This window comes from Odocoileus virginianus, chromosome 5 (assembly GCF_023699985.2).
Source record: "Odocoileus virginianus isolate 20LAN1187 ecotype Illinois chromosome 5, Ovbor_1.2, whole genome shotgun sequence".
Taxonomy (NCBI): domain Eukaryota; kingdom Metazoa; phylum Chordata; class Mammalia; order Artiodactyla; family Cervidae; genus Odocoileus; species Odocoileus virginianus.
Genome location: NC_069678.1, coordinates 75,498,258 through 75,517,297, shown reverse-complemented (window position 1 = coordinate 75,517,297; position 19,040 = coordinate 75,498,258). Strand labels below are relative to the sequence as shown.

Here is a 19,040-nt window from a genome sequence, read left to right as displayed (position 1 = left end):
CCTTCCCACTCAGGCCTTTGGGAACTTAAAATTGCAGCCCCTTACCCTTTGCCTCTTTACTTGCTTAATTTTTCTCCAAATTACCAAATTGTAATATACTATATAATTTACTATTTTTTTTATTGCCTGTTCGCCTCATGAAGTCTGCTGAACCCCCAAGCCTGAGTATCTAGCACAAAACAAAAAATATTTATTAAATGAATGGGTTTGTGAAATAATTGCTTAAATGAATATCAGATGTGAAATTATTTGAATGGGTAAGATATCATTATGGGCAGTAAAATTATCTATGTTAATAAGCAACCTTAACTTCAGTATTCATGCTTGAATTCTTCACATTTCGGGCACGGAGTCCTACACACCACAGACTCCGAAAGAAAATCGTGGTTGTTTTTTGAGTTTTATAGCTGGAGGCGTGGGTCCGCGAGTCCACCCAGGCGGGAAGCAGTTGCTGGCCCCGCCCTGGGCCCGCCCCTGTCGGCGATGACCACGCCCACCGAATGTTGAAAGCCTTATAGGCGAGTGACGTCAGGCCGTTTGTTGTCATTGGCGGCTCCCAAGATGGCGTCCATCATGGAAGGGCCGCTGAGTAAATGGACTAACGTAATGAAGGGCTGGCAGTACCGTTGGTTCGTGCTGGACTACAATGCAGGGCTGCTCTCCTACTACACAGTAAGTGCTTGGAGGCAAAGCCCCGGCTGCCCTGGGAGTCGCGATTCCTGGGTGGAGGTGGGGGCCAGGCTTTTTGGTAGCCCGGCAGAGGTTGCTAGGATGGGGGTGCCGCCGTACGGGAGGGTTCCCTCGTAGGGGAGGGTTTTGCGCCCGGATAGCCAATGAGGGTGAAGGAGATGCTCGTGCAGCCAATAAGTAGGCACCGGTTGTATGATTTATGGGGTGGGGGCGAGCCGTGTTCCTTTCTTAGGGTCCGGTGTTTGTTGGGGGGTAAAGGGGGGCGCGGTTGTAGGTAGGTGCATGATTGTAGTCGTGGCTTGAAGGGTTCGGTCTCGGGGTCCGTGCAGTTTCCACATGTTAATCATGGACTTGACAGTGTCCCCCACCAGGCCCTGTAGACGGCCGCGCCCCTTAGCTTCCCTCCAGGGATTGAGGAGCGCTGCTTTCTTAGAGCAGTGGTCCGACGAGCTTGGCCAGGTCCTGAAGTGGCTGGCTCTTGCTCAACATGAAGGGTCCTGAAATTCCTCCAGTCTGCCCAAGTTGAGTCTCTTTCACAGGACTCTCGTCCATTCAGCGGGGGGCGAGCGTCACCGATGCCTTAACTTTTGAGAGCGGAGGATTTCATACACAGGAGCCTCTTGTTAGCGAAGAGAGACTGGATAGTGCGATGTCTCCTGAAAGTTATATTCTGGGAAGGGCTGAGTTAAGGGCTTCAGTGTCGTTAAACACAAATCAGTGACTGTGGGAAAGGTCCATGAATTGCTGAGAATCTTATGTTCTGACTCTCGCTCCACCCCCGACGCGTTAGAAATGGAAGGTGGGTGGAATTAGAGAAATTACTTCCAAAGGTACTGTCTCTGAATGGTGTCTAGTTAGTAATAGCCAATAAGAGGGAGGAAACCTCTTCAAACGACAAAATAGAATGTCCTGAAACATTTAGAAAATAATAGAAGACAGAAGGGAAAAAATTATGATTATGAAAGAAGGATTAATGTCAACGAGAGGAATGGGAACACTAGTATTGATATTTTTTCGTTAATTTAAATATTTATTGAGCGTCCACTACGTGTTAATTATTACTGCTTTAGGCTAGGTGTGTGTGGGTGTGTGTGCTCATGCGTGTGCATGTGAGCGAGAATCAACAAAGTTCAAGATATTCACTATTCCTTTTCTCTGGAGCTTAGATTCTAATCAGGTGGTTCCCTTGATTCTTTTTACTCACAGTAACTGCAGAATAAAGTATTCATTATCCCCATTTTACAGTTTTGGAATCTGAGGCTCCAGGCTTTTCAGCGATTTGCTAAAGGTCACAGAGCTAGCAGTAAGCAGTGTTATCAGGAGTCTAAATAACCTGGCTTTCTTTTTCCTTTACACTTCACTTTCACTACAGGAATGAGAAAAATGCAATCTTTGAGTTACTAAAGACAAACCTACAAGAGTAAAAAGTAAAAACTTTCAACACCAACTTCCTTTCTTTACATGATTTTGAAGGCGGAAAAGACTAAACAAACCTGAATGAAATTTAAATACATTGTTAAAGATTAGTTAGCTATGAAAGAGAGGCAAATGAACATTATATCCTGAAAACTCTGGAATTATGAAATCTCATAGTTCAGATAGATGGAGAGTAATAAGAAGTTTCAGTAGAAGTGATAATCAGAAAGTCCCACGGACCCTTTCCAGCCCATTCAAGGTAATTTCAGTGGCACTGTGGAATGAAGTTACTCTACAAATCCCAAATTTGTGTGGGTCTGAATTTAGGGCCACACTGGAGGGGTCCCAAGCTGGGGTTCTTGGGAACTCCTCTCTCAGACAGAATCTTCTTTTTTTCCTGTTTTTCTCACTTTGGCTTATCTTTTTTCTGCCTCCTTGCTCTTTTAGTTTCTGAATATCTTGACAAATTTCTCCTTGTCTTTGGCTAAATATGGCTTTTTACATTATACTTCTTTCTTCTCCCTCCCATTACTTATCCTCCCTTCTAAGATTAAACTGTAAAACATCATGCTTGCCAGTAGAAGGAGGTATCATATTTCTCACTAATGGATGCTTAGAAATTTTCTTTTCTTTTTTTCCCTTGTTTTTTGGTGTTAAAATATTTGTTTGCAGAGAAACAACAGAAAAATATTGTAAAATAAAATGATCTTGTGAAAATAAGGTGATACTCAATGCCGAATTAAAGGAGGTCCAGTAAAGATGAGTAAAGGATAAGTATTCACTTAAAGAGAAAGTAGAAGACACATTGAATATTGGCAATGAATTCTGTACACTTGGACATTGTTTCAGTACATTAGGATTTGGAAGGATGAAGGTACATCTTAATGATCTGCATGCGGCTGATAACTTGGAGCTGCATCTTCCAGGAAGATTATCTGAATAGTTGCACAGCATTTTAAGCAGAGCGGTAAATGGCAAGTCATTCCATTCCGTGTTTCCAAAATCATTTGCGCTCTGGTCTGGCTCTGTAGTTGAGGTCTGTCTATTCTAGGGTGGCCATGAAGACCCTGAACTAAACTAGATTGACCTTGCTTTAGATTTGGCCTATGCCAAAAATTGATACTGAGATAATCTCAGGGTTTTGGAAAAGATCACAGGAATTGCTGTGAACTAAATAGTTTGACCCAAACCTTACCTTCACCTGGATCTTTTGGTCCTGGGCCAAGACCCTAACCTGTCCTCTGGGAATGAATAGTCTTTTTATTTTACATTTCTTTTATTTTCATATTATGTGAATTTTCAGTTCTTGAAAAACTGTTTAGTAGATATTCTGTCTAATACAAGTACAGAGAAATTGATTACCTTCTTTAGAAAATAGATTTAGGCAACCTTTTCAGGTCATGCTTCTGTCTTTTAATTATTAGAAACAGTGGTTTATTCAGGAAGCATTTATTTGGGACTTTTTAATAGGCACTTTATATATGGACTTCCCTCATAGCTCAGTTGGTAAAGAATCTGCCTGGAATTCAGGAGACCCCCATTTGATTCCTGGGTCAGGAAGATCCGCTGGAGAAGGGAAAGTTTACCCACTCCAGTATTCTGACCTGGAGAATTCCTTGGAGTGTATAGTCCATGGAGATGCAAATCGTCGGACACAACTGAGCAACTTTCATTTTCACTTTACTATATATGCTGGAGATAAAAGCATGAAGGAGAGAGTCCCTTTCATCTAGGAACTCAAAATCTTGCAGAGTAGACACCTAAACATAATTTCAAAAAAGTATGATAAATTCTACAATAGAAATAAGAATAGACTGCTGTGGGAACATTGCCTAAAAAAGGCTAGAGAGACATTTGAGCTGAGACTTAAGGTAAAGACAAGAAGGGCATTTCAGGCAGTGGGAAATATGCACAAATTGGGAAACCTGAGAACATAAAGTCCATTAAGAAGATACCGAGAATTTCTGAGCTTTTTTAATGTAAAGGCATGTAGGGAGATAACAGGAGATTGAATCCAGAAGGTATTTGGAGCCATAAGTCAGGCCTGGAGATGAAGATCTGTTAGATTATAGCATAGAATTTGTTAGTTGAATTTGAGGGTGAGCTGTACTGAGTCTTCTTGTGGCACATGGGTTCTTTGTTGTTGCTCACGGGCTTTTCTCTAATTGTGGTGTGTGCGCTTCTCATTGTGGTGACTTCTCTTGTTGCGTAAACAGGCTGTAGGGCACAAGGCCGTCAGTGGTTGTGGCACATGAACTTAGTTGCCCCCTGGCATGTGGAATCTTAGTTTCTGGACCAGGTAGCAAACCAGTGTCCCTTGCATTGGCAGGTGGATTCTTAACCATTGGACCATCAGGGAAGTCCCCTGTTAGTTGAATTTTTATTAATTGAGATACCCAGGGAGGGATAAGGATATAAATTTGGGAACACTGTGTAAACAGCTAACCATTTATTTGAATCATGATCACAGAGAAAGAAAGGAAAGAAAATTGAGGGAGCTACAGATATGCAAGGAGTTGGAAGACTAGAAAGCAGGTGTTCATACCTTTTGATGATCAAATGTTTATTGAGTATGTACTGTGTGCTAGGCACTGTGCTGGGAAGAGGGGTTAAAACTGTAAATAAGATGGGAGTAGTCCATGTTCTCATGATGCCTAGAGTCTGCCGGGGTATACATCAAGTAAGAGCTGTGATGGGGAAGAATAGGATGTTGGCAGGTACACAGGTGGGCAGTTTGCCTCTGTCTTGGAGTATCAGAAAAGGTTTCCTTGAGGAAGTAGGTTTGCTTTGACCTGAATGGTGAGTAGAGAATAGTCATGTAAGCGGAGAGGGAAAACTGCTTGAGATAGAGGGAATAGATGTTTTTGAAAGAGACAAGGAAAAAAAAAAGAAAGAGACAAGAGTAAGGAGCTTGTTAGTCCTGGAATTTAGGCTGTGAGGTGGACAATAGTGCGATGAGAGGGAGAGAGAAGCAGGGGCCAGATAATGAAAGACTTTCTTGGTAGACTGAGATAAGGAATTTGAACTTTTCACTCAGGGCAGTGGAAAGTCAGTTAAGTGTTGTAAGCACTGTTTGTTGTGGAAAAAAGTTTCATGATACAAAATTTGTTTGAAACATATATGAAAGATGATAGTAAAATGAATTCCTGTCACCCAGCTTGTGCAGCTATCAATATATGGCTAATCATGTCTTATTAATACTCCCAAAGCTCCTTCCTACCCCACTGGATTACTTTAAAGCAGATCCAAAATCTCTTATTATTTCATTTGTGAATATTTCAATATGTTTTACAGTGTTTAATTTCCTTGATTTTTCTCAAACATCTGTCCCTCACCAGTTGGTTTGTTTGAGTCAGGATTCCAAACAAGATCCACACGTAAAACTGAGTCTCTTTTACTCTGTATGTCTTCCCTCCCTCTTTTTCTTTGCCACTCATTTGTTGAAGAAAGCAAATTATTCTGTAGATTTTCCACATTCTGGATTTTGCTGACAGTATTCTTGTGGTGTATTTAAACATGTTCCTTTATCCTCCATGTTTCCTATAAACTGATTAGAGCTAGAAGCTTAATCAAATTCAGCTCCCCAACCCCCCATCCCCCACTTTGGGCAGGAATACTTTGTAGGTGGAACATGTTACAAGTATCTCCACTTTCTGATAGTTTGCTTTACCCTACTTCATTTTTAGAAAAGACTTATTTAGTACCTGTTTTTGCTAACCAAAAGAAATCCAAAGAGGAGTTTTGCTTTTGCGGAAAATACATGAAAAGTGAAAATAGCATTCAGAGTTTTTTTTTTTTTTTTTGCAGCGAGCTGCTATAGAGTCAGTGAGCGCCCCAAGCAGCAAGAGTGGCACCAATAAGCTCCTCCCCTGGGACCTATGGGCTTCCCATAGGTGGCACTAGTGGTAAAAGAACCCACCTGCCAATGCAGGAGACATAAGAGATGCAGGTTCAATCCCTGGGTTGGGAGGATCCCAAGGAGAAGGTTATGGCAACCCACTCCAGTATTCTTGCCTGGAGAATCCCATGGACAGAGGAGCCTGGAGGTCTGTAGGGTCACAAAGAGTCAGACACAACTGAAGCGACTTAGCATGCATGCTGGGAACTATTAATACATAATAGCAAGCTGCCGTAGTTTTGAACTGTGTCTGTGAGCATCTTTACTTTATCTCAGTTTATTTTGTGCATCTGTTAGCAAGGTGTGTCCTAAGGCAATTGCGTCATTGCTTTATGTCATTTTGGCTTAGGGAAGGTTTCTTAGGAACAGGGGAAACGTGTACATCAAGTGGCCCATAATGTCTGGTTGTCTCTCTGTGATTTTTAAAATTAAACAATAGGTTCAGATAAAATTTGTATTTTTTAAAAGAATACTTTGGTTATGGAGAAATAGTGAAGTCATATTGACAGGATTTCAGTGATTGGACGTGAGTGAAGGGGAGGAGGAGTTTGATGAAATCCAGGTTTTTAGATTTAGTTGAGTGAATGATGATAGGGAAGATAAGTATAGGTTGGGTGGAGAACAGTGGTTGCTTTGGGGCATGTTGAAATTGAAGTAAAGATATTGCGTAGTCAGAACTTAAAAAAATCTGGGCTACAGATAAATATTAGCTTTACACATACAGAGAGATGAAAAAGTGAATGAGTGGGAATAATAGAGAGCTTTAGATAGAACACTGAGAAACACCGTTGGATTAGTATCTATTGCTTTATAACAAAATTTGCCCATAATGATTTTATCCACTTAAAACAACAAACATTTATTATCTGAGGCTCAGAACTTTGGGCTCGGGGTCTCTCATGAAGTTGCAGTCAAGACATTGGCTATGTCTGCAGTCATTTGAAAGACTTGACTGGAGCTGGAGGATTTGCTTCCAAGATGACTCACTCTCATGTCTGTTGGCAGAAAGCCTTAGTCCTTACTGGCGCCTGGAAGGTAGCCTCAGTTCCTCACCAGCTAACCTCTCTGTTGGGCTACATGAGTGTCATCATGACGCGGCATCTATCTGGCTTCACCCAGAAGCAGTAATCCAAGTGAGAGGAAGGAGAAAGCTGAAGTGCCTGTTTGACCTGGTCTGAGAACATCACTTTTGCCTTCTTCCATTCATTAGAAATGAATCATTAAGTTCAGTTCATGCTACAGGGGATGGGAATTTTAGGCATGGGAAAGAGAATTAGCCTCTACCTTTTGAAAGGAGTGTCAATTTATGGAGGGATTTTAAGCCATCACAGTTGTTTCTAAGGGATTGGGTAGAGAAAAGAACCTGCACGGAAGAGTGGAAAGGGGCAGCCAGAGATATCCAAGAAAAACCAGAATGTGGCAGTCAGGGCGGGAACTGGCTTGAATACTGTTGAGAGAATTGAATAGATGAAATCTTAAAAATGCTCATTGGATTGATCAATTGGGACATCAAAAAGAGAAGTTTCCATGGAGTCAGAAGTTTGGCAGTCAGAGTAGTTTGAAGAGTAAATAGGAGGCAAGAAATAGAGAAGATGAGTGTTTCATTGTGAAAGAGGGACAGAGGAATATGGAACTGAGAGGAAAGCGTTTCTAAGGTAGGAGTATGCTTAAATGTTTTAGGGATGGGAAGCAGGGTACTTATTAAAGATGAGAGTAGAGTTAAGATTTAAGGAATGTAGTAAAGATTTAGATTAGTGGCCATGGGAACTGGAAAAAGGAATAACTGGGGTCACATTGAAATTAACCAGGTTGTAAGAGGAGCTAGTTGAAATTATAAAATATGATTTGTTTAGTCATGACCTGTAAGTATTTAACACTCTTTCTTGTTTTGCATTGTCTTTATGACATTTCAAAGAGAAAAGTGAGAAATAGTGAGTTAATACGTTGTCAGGGTCACTCAAGGTTTTCTTTAAAAGGAATCATTGGAGAAATGATGTGTTTTGCTGTTAACTTGCTAGCTGGAAGAGACTCGTATGAGACTATGCATTTCAAAACCACTGGTGATCTGAACACATTTAAATATTACTTGACAGTCCTTAGCAATGTCTGGAAGGTGATAAAATCTCTCATCTAATTCTTGGATTTTAGGTTTTTGAAGAGTTTAAATATATGTGTTTTTCTTGCAAAGGTGTAAAAGAGGGAATCTCATATTCTCCTAGAAATGTATCAGCACCACACCCATCAAGCATTTAAAAGTGAATTTATGGAGCAGGGCATGGCAACCCACTCCAATATTCTTGCCTGGGAAACCCCATGGACAGAGGAGCCTGGTGGGCTACAGTCCATGGCGTCGCAAAGAGTTGGACATGACTGAAGTGACTAACACTTTCACTAACATGTCATATTAAAAAAAATACAGAAATGTGAAAAAAAAAAAAGTGAATTTATACTTTTGTAAATAAACTTCTTAGTTATATCAACTATTTTTTTATTAAGATTACATGGTACATATTAATAATCCAAATTAATAAAGTAGCTTTAGAATTGCAAAAGGAACACAAGAAAAATTGTACCTAATCTAAATGCCCTGAAAAGAAGTATGTGGAAATTTTGTCTTGTGGTTTCCTCGAATACCCTAGTCAGCCTTAGTTTTTCTCTTTTTTTATTTTTATTTTTTTGGCTGTGCTGTGCATGGCATGTGGGATCTTAGTTCTCCAACCAGGGCTGGAACCTGTACCCTCTGCAGTGTAAAGTGTGGAGTTTTAACCACTGGACTGCCAGGGAAGTCCCTCTATTGCATTCTTTATCTGTATAGCAAGCTTGTAAACTCCTTGATAGTACTACTAGCATTATAATTTTCAGGCCCTATAAATATATCACATCATTCTCATAGTGAATGGAATGTCTAAGACCCTTTGAACTAAGAGATGTGATATAGAAGGTTGTTTTGAAATCATTGCTTATACAGTCTTGTAAGTTTTGCAGAATATACTGATAGCAAATATGTTCATGGCTTATGTAAAACCTGATTAAGCTTATATTAATAACAATGGCTTTTGTTTTAATCATCCTTAGCCTGTAGAACTGTGTGGGATCTTTTGGTTAGTGTGTTATATCAGACAAGCAGTCAGTTCTTGCTTTATTGCAGGCAGTTTTGTTGATGATAGTAATTTGTAGGATAGACAGTAGAGCTATTCTTAAATATGCCACTCTTATATGTGGCAGTTGTCATAGGATTAGATTTTCAACTAGTTATATAATGCCAGTCAAAGCTAGCTAGGACAATGCTCAAGAGATTTAGATTAAGGACCTATTTCTTTTTACTGCTTATAGAGAAAAACAAATGGCCAGTTCAGTCTTTTTCTTCTCATTTACTGTATTGTAAAGGATAATCATCTTAGACTAATTTAAACTAAAAAAAAATTTACTTTTTTTGTGAAAGTTAAGTTTACATGATACATGGAATGATATAAATGGAATCATATTTGGAGAAAGTATTTTGAGGTATTCAAAATTAATTTTTTCCCATTCACATGACAAAGATTATTATGAATGTTAATATTCTGATTCCTGGAGTTTTTTCACATTGAGCCTTCATGCTAAGATTGTCTATTTATTTAATTGAATTTATTTTATTTTAGCATTACTCTTATGGCACAGGTGGTCAAATGAAATATTGGATGAATATTTGGTTTGTCATTCTGGCAGCTGTCTCTAGTCTCTTAATCTTCCTCTTTCCTCCATCTCTCACAGATGATACCATGCTTCCCAGAGACAATAGAGTTCATTTGGTGGGAACACTCTCAGCTCCTTGTACTGCCACCTATTGGTATAGCTACTTTCCTGCCTATCCTTCCCTGCGTCCTCCCTGTCATAATGGAAGAGGTAATCCTTGGGTGGGCTTTCCTGGTGGCTCAGTGGTAAAGAATCCCCCTGCCAATGCAAGACATGCAGGTTCAGTCCCTGGGTTGAGAAGATCCCCTGGAAAAGGAAATGACAACCCACTGTAGTATTTTTGCCTGGGAAATCCCATGGACAGAGGAGCCTGCCAAGCTACAGTCCATGGGTTGCAAAAAGAGTTGGACACAACTTAGCAATTAAGCAACAACACCAATTCTTGGGTGTTCTGGATTCCATCTGCTCGCAAATTTTTAGAGGATCTCAGTCTATAGGTTTTTCTCCTTTTTCTGCTTTCTCCTTCCTCTCGCCCATGTGTCTTCCACTTCTTTCTATGTATAGACTTTTGTTGTTTAAGAATATTTATTTTGCAATATAACAACTAAACATCATAGTTGTAACAATTTCATATGGAAAATTTTAATACATTTTGGGATTGCCTGTTGCTTTTCATTTTTTTGGTATAATGAGTTTTGAAATTGGAAAGTGTAAGCCCTTCAGCTTTGTTCTTTCTCGAGATTGTTTTGGCTATTCTGGGTTCGTTGAATTTCTGTACGAATTTTAGGATATACTGACATTTTCTTTTTTTTTTTTTTGGCTGGAGCAGTTTATTTTTTTTTTTTATGACATTTTCATTAACAAATTAACCTGGGCTATATCGCTCTCAAGTTGAAAAATATCTCTGCTAATTCTAGGTCTCTCTGGAAAAACCATCTTTACCTCTCTTCTTCAAGTTAGATAAACCTATTGAAAGAGTCTTCTACATTGTCTGTCTTTATTCATGCATTTACTGTACAGCAATCTGTTTTCACCTTCAAATTTCACTGACTATCCTAGCAAAAGTCTCCAATGAAAGCTTTGTTGCTGAACCGAGTGGGTACTTTTAACTTTTCATGTTAGTAGCACTGTCTCTGTAGAATTTGACATTATTACTCTTTAAGTTTCAAAAATATAGTTTCATTGTTCTTGAAGAGATGTAACATATTTTTAATTTTAAAAAAATTGAAAAAGTATATAAAACAGAAAGAAGGAAAGTACTACCTGAAATCCTACTATCTGTGTTTTGGAGAATAGCTTTCCTAACAACTCTTTATGCTTAAATACACCTTTATGTATATTTTATACAAATGGAATCATTATATATATAATATTCTACAACCCAGAAGCATTTTATTAAAAATTTTTCTATGTGATTTGTGGTACCATTTTGTATTGTATTTCTTCAAGTAGCAAAATGAGCAAAGGATATCCTTTTTCCTTCATCCTTACTTAATGAGATCTCAGTCATCTGGCTTTGGGAGATTAAGATTCCTATGCTGTCTGTGATGCAGGAAGACAATAAACACTAATCTGTATTATCTCCCATAGTTCTGCTCAGCTGGATAGTACCCAGTCTACTTGGTTAAAAGTGAAGTGAAGTGAAGTCGCTCAGTCGTGTTAGACTGTTTGCGACCCCATGGACTGTAGCCCCCCAGGCGCCTCCATCCATGGGATTTTCCAGGCAAGAATACTGGACTGAGTTGCCATTTCCTTCTCCAGGGGATCTTCCCAACCTAGGGATCGAACCCAGGGGTGGAACCCGGGTCTTCCGCGTTGGAGGCAGACGCTTTAACCTCTGAGCCACCAGGGTTAAGGGCAGTTCAAAAACCCACCCACAAACAGAAGACTCCTCCTCTTAATGAGGGAGTGACAAAGTTCTAGAAGAGCTTGTAGGATGAGAAATACTATTATAGGCCATTTTTGGAAAGTGCAGTGTGCCATAAGCCTCTACTATATTAATCACTGTTGCAGGTATTTTCTAGTTTTGTCAAATATATCGCTTCATTAAGCCTCATAACCTCTTCCATTTTTCCTTGCTAGCACTATAGCATATAAACCACCAGGGTCTGGTACAGAAACTTCCTAAGTGTTCTCTTCGTTTCCTTTTTGCTCTCTAAAGTTCATTTTCTATCAGTAGCCCAAGTGATCTTTTAAAAAAAGGAAAAAGGAAGGTCATGTTTTTCCCCCTGCTTAAAATTCTCTAGTGACTATAGGAAAAAAAATTCAAACTCTTTACTATGACTTACAGCCTTGTAAGCACCTAATAATTGATGCTTTTGAACTGTGGTGTTGGAGAAGACTCTTGAGAGTCCCCTGGACTGCAAGGAGATCCAACCAGTCCATCCTAAAGGAGATCAGTCCTGAGTATTCATTGGAAGGACTGATGTTGGGGCTGAAACTCCAATACTCTGGCCACCTGATGCGAAGAGCTGACTCATTTGAAAAGACCCTGATGCTGGGAGGGATTGGGGGCAGGAGGAGAAGGGGACAACAGAGGATGAGATGGTTGGATGGCATCACCGACTCAATGGACATGTATTTGGGTAAACTCTGGGAGTTGGTGATGGACAGGGAGGCCTGGTGTGCTGCAGTCTATGGGGTCGCAGAGTCAGGCACAACTAAGCGACTGAACTGAATTGAACTGATGGCCTTGTGATCTTTCTGCACTTAACTTTCTACAGTAAACCTTTTGCTCACCACTGTATCCACTGTAGCTTTTTTTTTTTTTCCCCATTCCTTGGACACCTCAAGCTTGTTCCTATCTCAGGGTCTTCGTGTGTATTTTCTGGCTTCTTGGATTGATACTATCCCATGGCTGTAGCATGCCTGATTCCCTTTTTGTTATGGAGGTCTTCATTTAGGCATCACTGCTCAGAGAAGCCTTTCCTTAACAACCTGTCTAAAGTATACACCTCACTGTCAGTCACTAGCACTAGCACACTGGTCTTTTTTTTTTTTTACTTGATGGTTTAGAATATAAGCTTATTTTATTTTATTTTTTTTTAATTATTATTTTAATTGGAGGCTAATTACTTTACAATATTGTAGCGGTTTTTGCCATACATCAACATGAATCAGCCACAGGCGCACATGTGTTTCCCATCCAGAACACCACCTCCACCCCCATCCCATCCCCCAGGGTCATCCCAGGGGGATGCACCAGCCCTGAGCACCAGGTGCACCAGGTGCACCAGCCCTGAGCACCCTGTCTCATGCATTGAACCTGAACCGGCGATCCGCATCACATAGGATAATATACACGTTTGAATGCTACCCTCTCAAATCATCCCACCCTTGCCTTCTTCCACAGAGTCCAAAAGACTGTTCTTTACATCTGTGTCTCTTTTGCTGTCTCCCATATAGGGTCATCATTACCATCTTTCTAAATTCCATATATATGCATTAGTATACTATATTGGTGTTTTTCTTTCTGACTTACTTCACTCTGTATAATAGGCTCCAGTTTCATCCACCTCATCAGAACTGACTCAAATACATTCTTTTAATGGCTGAGTAATATTCCGTTGTGTACATGTACCACAGTTTTCTTATCCATTCGTCTGCCGATGGACATCTATGTTGCTTCCATGTTCTGGCTACTGTAAACAGTGCTGTGATGAACATTGGGGTGCACTTGTCTCTTTCAGATCTGGTTTCCTCGGTGTAACACACTGGTCTTGATGTATTTTTTCATAGCATTTATTGTTAGCTGCTAAACTTATTTTGTTTTTCTTGTTTAGCGTCTGTTTCCCACCTCTGGAATGTAAGTAAGCACCATGAGAACAGAAACTTACCTTCATCATTTTGTCTTTAGCATCTAGAGCAATGCTTGGCACTTAGTATTCAGTAAATATTTATGGAATGAGCAACAGGTGAAGTAGTTTATATATTACTTCCTTTACACATGAAGAAATTGAGACTTAAAAAAATCACACAATAGTTTCTCTGTATGTGATTAAGTCTTCTAACTCCAGATAGAATGTTCTCTCTATAGATACTGAATTGTGCTAGTGTTGATACTTTGAAATGACAAACCCAAGTTATCACTAGTCTGCTTATAGATGATAACTGAGTTACATCATTATCACAATGAAATAAACTTTCTGTATGCTGCTGCTGCTGCTGCTGCTAAGTAGCTTCAGTCGTGTCCGACTCTGTGTGACCCCATAGACGGCAGCCCACCAGGCTCCTCTGTCCCTGGGATTCTCCAGGCAAGAATACTGGAATGGGTTGCCATTTCCTTCTCCAATGCATGCATGCATGCTAAGTCGCTTCAGTCATGTCTGACTCTGTGCGACCCTGTGGACAGCAGCTCACCAGGCTCCTCTGTCCATGGGATGCTCTAGGCAAGAATACTGGAGTGGGTTGCCATTTCCTTCTCCCAAACTTTCTGCATAGGCTACTCTAAAGTACAAACTGCATTGATTAATCATTAAAAAGTACTGAGTCCTTTTGCATCTAAGTTGTTTAAGACAGGGACTTAGATCGTTCTCTTTGAAACACTGAGGATGAATGAAAAACTTTCCATTCCAGTAAAGTGAAAGCCTCCTAAAGAAGGGAAAGGAGGAGCAGATACTAAGTATTAGAATTTGTTGAGTAATGAGTTTTTTATATTCACAAAACATGACCACAGAAAGATAGTGGCACATTCTTGAACATTATTCTCCTTTGAAATTTTCGTCACCCAGAAGAGGATGAAATGTGCATTTCAGATAGGTGATGTGTTATGTGATCAACCCACTGTTTTGTGCTTGCATGTTAACTCTTATGCCTTCTTTTTTTTTTTAAACCCATTGCAAAGAGTCGGACACTACTGAGCAACTGAACAGCAACAGCAATTCTGAAGTAAAATTAGACTTGATAAAAAATGAGTGTTTTTATTCTTTGAAACAATTTTTAAAGTTTTATTTACTACCGAATTATAGTTGATTTACAATATTGTGTCAGTCTCTACTGTACACTTTTTAAAATATTCTTTTCCATTATGGTTTATCACAAAATATGGAATATAGCTCTCTGTGCTATACATAGGATTTTGTTGTTTATCCATTCTGTGTATAATAGTTTGCATCTGCTAACCCCAAATTCCCAAGCCATCCCTCCCCAACCCCTCTCCCCCTTGGCAGTCACAAGTCTGTTTAGAATGAGTGTTTTTAAATTGCCCTTTTAAAAAGTGTTTCTCCCCTGCTCCACCCCGTTTATAAAAGTGAAATGTTTATCATAGATCATTAACTAATCAAGTCCTTGACAGTCTTGTAAGCCCTTTGGCATAGTTCTTGAATTCTTGACTAACTTCCTTGTTCTTCCTTGTAGTCCTGCTTTCCCTTAAGCAACAACATCTAAAAGAAATTCTTTAAGAAAATAATTTCTTAGGCAGTGTTTGAATTGATAACAACTTTCCCCCTATCTTTTGATCACATGCTGTATTTTAAGTGCTTTTCATAGCTTATCTGGAGACCATTTTCAACAGTTTCTTCACAAGAATTTGTTCTGGGTTCTAAATTCCAAATGAGAACAAGGAGCTTTTGTAGCATAACCTTATTCTAAATTGAGGCCTGTAGGATGAGTCTTACAGTTAGGACTGAGAGTTCAAATATCTGTGGTTCTGGCTATTGTTCTTGCTAACCAGATTATTTTAGATGTTGTACAAATTTTCCCATCTTTAAATTTTTCTAGTGCTGTTCTTGTTTTTCATCTTTTCATGATCTTACTGTCTGGGGCCCTGACTTAGTCTTTTCCAAATAAGGAGAAACACTCGGGCAATTTTTGATGGAAAAGTGAAGTTGAATGATAATAATGGATTATCACTGTAAGTTTGGTGGGAGAAGTACTAAATAAACAGCATAAACGTCCGGGAGTTTAACACACCCCTATCATTTCCTTCAGTCATTTTTTGTGAAATAACATTAATCAGTATTTAGTATTTGGGCAGATTTAATTTAGTATTTGGGCAGATTTAATTTAGTATTTCAGATTTAAATTGAAGAAAGTAGGGAGAACCATTAGACCATTCAGCCATGACCTAAATCAAATCCTTTATGATTCTACAGTGGAAGTGACAAATAGATTCAAGGGAATAGATCTGATAGAGTGCCTGAAGAACTATGAACGGAAGTTCGTGACATTGTACAGGAGGCAGTGATCAGGACCATCCCCAAGAAACAGAAATGCAAAAAGGCAAAATGGTTGACTGAGGAGGCCTTACAAATAGCTGAGAAAAGAAGGGAAGCCAAAGGCAAAGGAGAAAAGAAAAGATACCCATCTGAATGCAGAGTTGCAAAGAATCGCAAGGAGAGATAAGAAAGCCTTTCTCAGCGATCAATGCAAAGAGATAGAGGAAAATGATAGAATGGGAAAGATTAGAGATCTCTTCAAAAAAATTAAGAGATTCCAAGGGAACATTTCATGCAAAGATCGGCACAATAAAAGACAGAAATGGTATGGACCTAACAGAAGCAGATGATATTAAGAAGAGGTGGCAAGAATACACAGAAAAACTATACAAAAAAAGATCTTCATGACCCAGATAATCATGGTGGCATGATCACTCACCTAGAGCCGATATCCTGGAGTCCAAAGTCAAGTGGGCCTTAGGAACCGTCACTATAACAAAGCTAGTGGAGGTAATGAAATTCTAGCTGAGCTATTCAAGTCATAAAACATGATGCTGTGAAAGTGCTGCACTCAGTATGCCAGCCAATTTGGAAAACTCAGCAGTGGGCACAGGACTGGAAAAGGTTAGTTTTCATTCCAGTCCCAAAGAAAGGCAATGCCAAAAAATGTTCAAACTACCGAGAAATTGTACTCATTTCACACCCTAGCAAAATAATGCTCAAAATTCTCCAAGCTAGGCTTCAACAGTATGTGAACTGAGAACTTCCAGATGTTCAAATTGGATTTAGAAAAGGCAGAGGAACCAGAGATCAAATTGCCAACAACCATTGGATCATAGAAAAAGCAAGACAATTCCAGAAAAAATTTACTTCGGCTTTCTTGACTACACCAAAGCCTTTGTGTGGATCACAGCAAACTGTGGAAAATTCTTAAAGAATTCTTAAAGGCAGACCACCTTATCTGCCTCCTGAGAAATCTGTATGCAGATCAAGAAGCAACAGTTAGAACTGGACATGGAACAATAGACTGGTTCCAAATTGGGCAAGGAGTAGGACAAGGCTGATGTAGTTGGATGACTTCACCAACTCGATGGACATGAGTTTGAGCAAATTCTGGGAGTTGATGATAGACAGGGAAGCCTGGCGTGCTGCAGTCCATGGGATCACAAAGAGCTGGACACGACTAAGTGACTGAACTGAACTGATTTTGAGGAATAAAAGAAAAATAGAAACTATACATTGAGGTTCAGTATATATTGATGTGCTAAGTAATTTGCAGCACTTAGGTTACTATTTAGTATTTTATGTTATAGATAACTTTTCTTAGAAAGGATGCAGAAATCCCCGTCATCAGAGTTGTGCTTAATTAAACCCTGTGAAAGTGGTACTCGTCACTGATCTGTTGACCTGAATTTTTGAATTGAAGATAAAATTATCCTTTTTAAGAAATAAAAAAAGACCTGGGACTTTACAATTTAAGAGATCACAGATCAAAATATGAGTCTCCAGTCCTTTACCTGTAGTTCAGAAATCCCTGAGTCTCTGAATTCCAGAAGTTTTTTTTTCTAAATGTATTCTCATTTGGAAGTAAAGCCTGCCTTGAACTGTGTGGTTACTTATAACCTCTATTATGCTTAGTATAAATATATGTTGTACTACCAAAATATTAGTATGCTTGATTGTGAAATTCATTAAATGTTTAATACTCCAGACTCTGTTGCAGGTGTGTGACAGTTTATGTACTATATATATGTTACTGTTCGAAAATTCTAAATTTTAAAGCATGTTTGATCCAGAAATCTCAGATAAGGAATGTGGACCTCTATCTGTGGTCTAATGACCTAGGGTTTATCTGCTGGCAGTAATTCAGAAGGCAGGGGTACCACCCTCTGAAGCACTGCTGCAGTGCTTTGTGGGGTGTTATTTGCGCTGATGAATTCAGAAGGATCGCTGATTTGACACACAGCCTTTGTGGCTCAGAGAAACTTTGAAAGGACACTGAAGTTAACCAGATCTGTAGTAACTGTGGTAGAAATGCATAATCTTTAGAGTCAGACCTGGATTGGAATCCTCTCTACTTACCTGTTATCTGTGAATCCATAGGCAAGTAACTTACGCCTTTGTGAGCCTTTATTTTCTCAATTATAAAATGGGTATAATAAAAGAACCTATATCATAAAATTTTGAGAAGGAAATGGCAACCCACTCCAGTACTCTTGCCTGGAAAATCCCATGGATGGAAGAGTCTGGTAGGCTACAGTCCGTGGGGTTGCAAAGAGTCAGACACGACTGAGCGACTTCACCTTCACCTTCATATCATAAGATTGGTGTGAGAGGTAAATAAAACTATATTTAATTGTGTTTAAAGCACTACCCCAGTATTATAAGAGTTCAGTTCGGTTCAGTTTAGTCGCTCAGTCGTGTCTGACTCTTTGTGACCCCATGAACCGCAGCATGCCATGCCTCACTGTCCGTCACCAGCCCCCAGAGTCTACCCAAACTTATGTTTGTTGAGTTGGTGATGCCATCCAACCATCTCATCCTTTGTCGTCCCCTTCTTCTCCTGCCCTCAATCTTTCCCACCATCAGGATCTTTTAAAAAAAGTGAACTCTTTGCATCAGGTGGCCAAAGTATTGGAGTTTCAGCTTCAACATCAGTCCTTCCAATGAACACCCAGGACTGATCTCCTTTACAATAGACTGGCTGGATCTCCTTGCAGTTCAAGGGACTCTCAAGAGTCTTCTCCAGTGCCACAGTTCAAAAGCATCATTTCTTCAGTGCTCAGCTTTCTTTATAGTCCAACTCTCACAGCCATACATGACCACTGGAAAAACCATAGCCTTGAATAGATGAGCCTTTGTTGACAAAGTAATGTCTCTTCTTTTTAGTATGCTGTCTAGGTTGGTCATAACTTTCCTTTCAAGGAGTAAGTGTCTTTTAATTTCATGGCTGCAATCACCATCTGCAGTGATTTTGGAGTCCAAAAGAATAAAGTCAGCCACTGTTTCCACTGTTTCCCCATCTCTTTGCTATGAAGTGATATGACCGGATGCCATGATCTTATTTTTCTGAATGTAGAGCTCTAAGCCAACTTTTTTCACTCTCCTCTTTCACTTTCATCAAGAGGCTTTTTAGTTCTTCTTCACTTTCTGCCATAAGGGTGGTGTTATGTGCATATCCGAGGTTATTGATATTTCTCCCGGCA

The 19,040-nt window shown here is 39.6% G+C and overlaps 1 protein-coding gene across 7 annotated transcripts in view; it reads left to right on the top strand.

Annotated features, from left to right (window-relative positions):
- Positions 1 to 538: 538 nt before the first annotated feature.
- Positions 539 to 19,040, top strand: part of OSBPL9 (oxysterol binding protein like 9) — a 175,305-nt gene continuing 156,803 nt past the window's right edge. For 4 of the 7 annotated variants that reach the window (XR_011487874.1, XM_070468164.1, XM_070468163.1 and 1 more), the window contains exon 1: positions 539 to 672. Coding sequence is in view for 5 of the 7 variants with exons in the window: in XM_070468164.1 (XP_070324265.1) it covers positions 562 to 672 (111 nt within the window). In the remaining 2 variants the exon portion in view is untranslated. Of the gene's footprint in view, positions 673 to 1,470; positions 1,490 to 19,040 lie in introns of those variants that run through there. The other 3 variants (XM_070468172.1, XM_070468171.1, XM_070468165.1) reach the window with 2 other exon arrangements.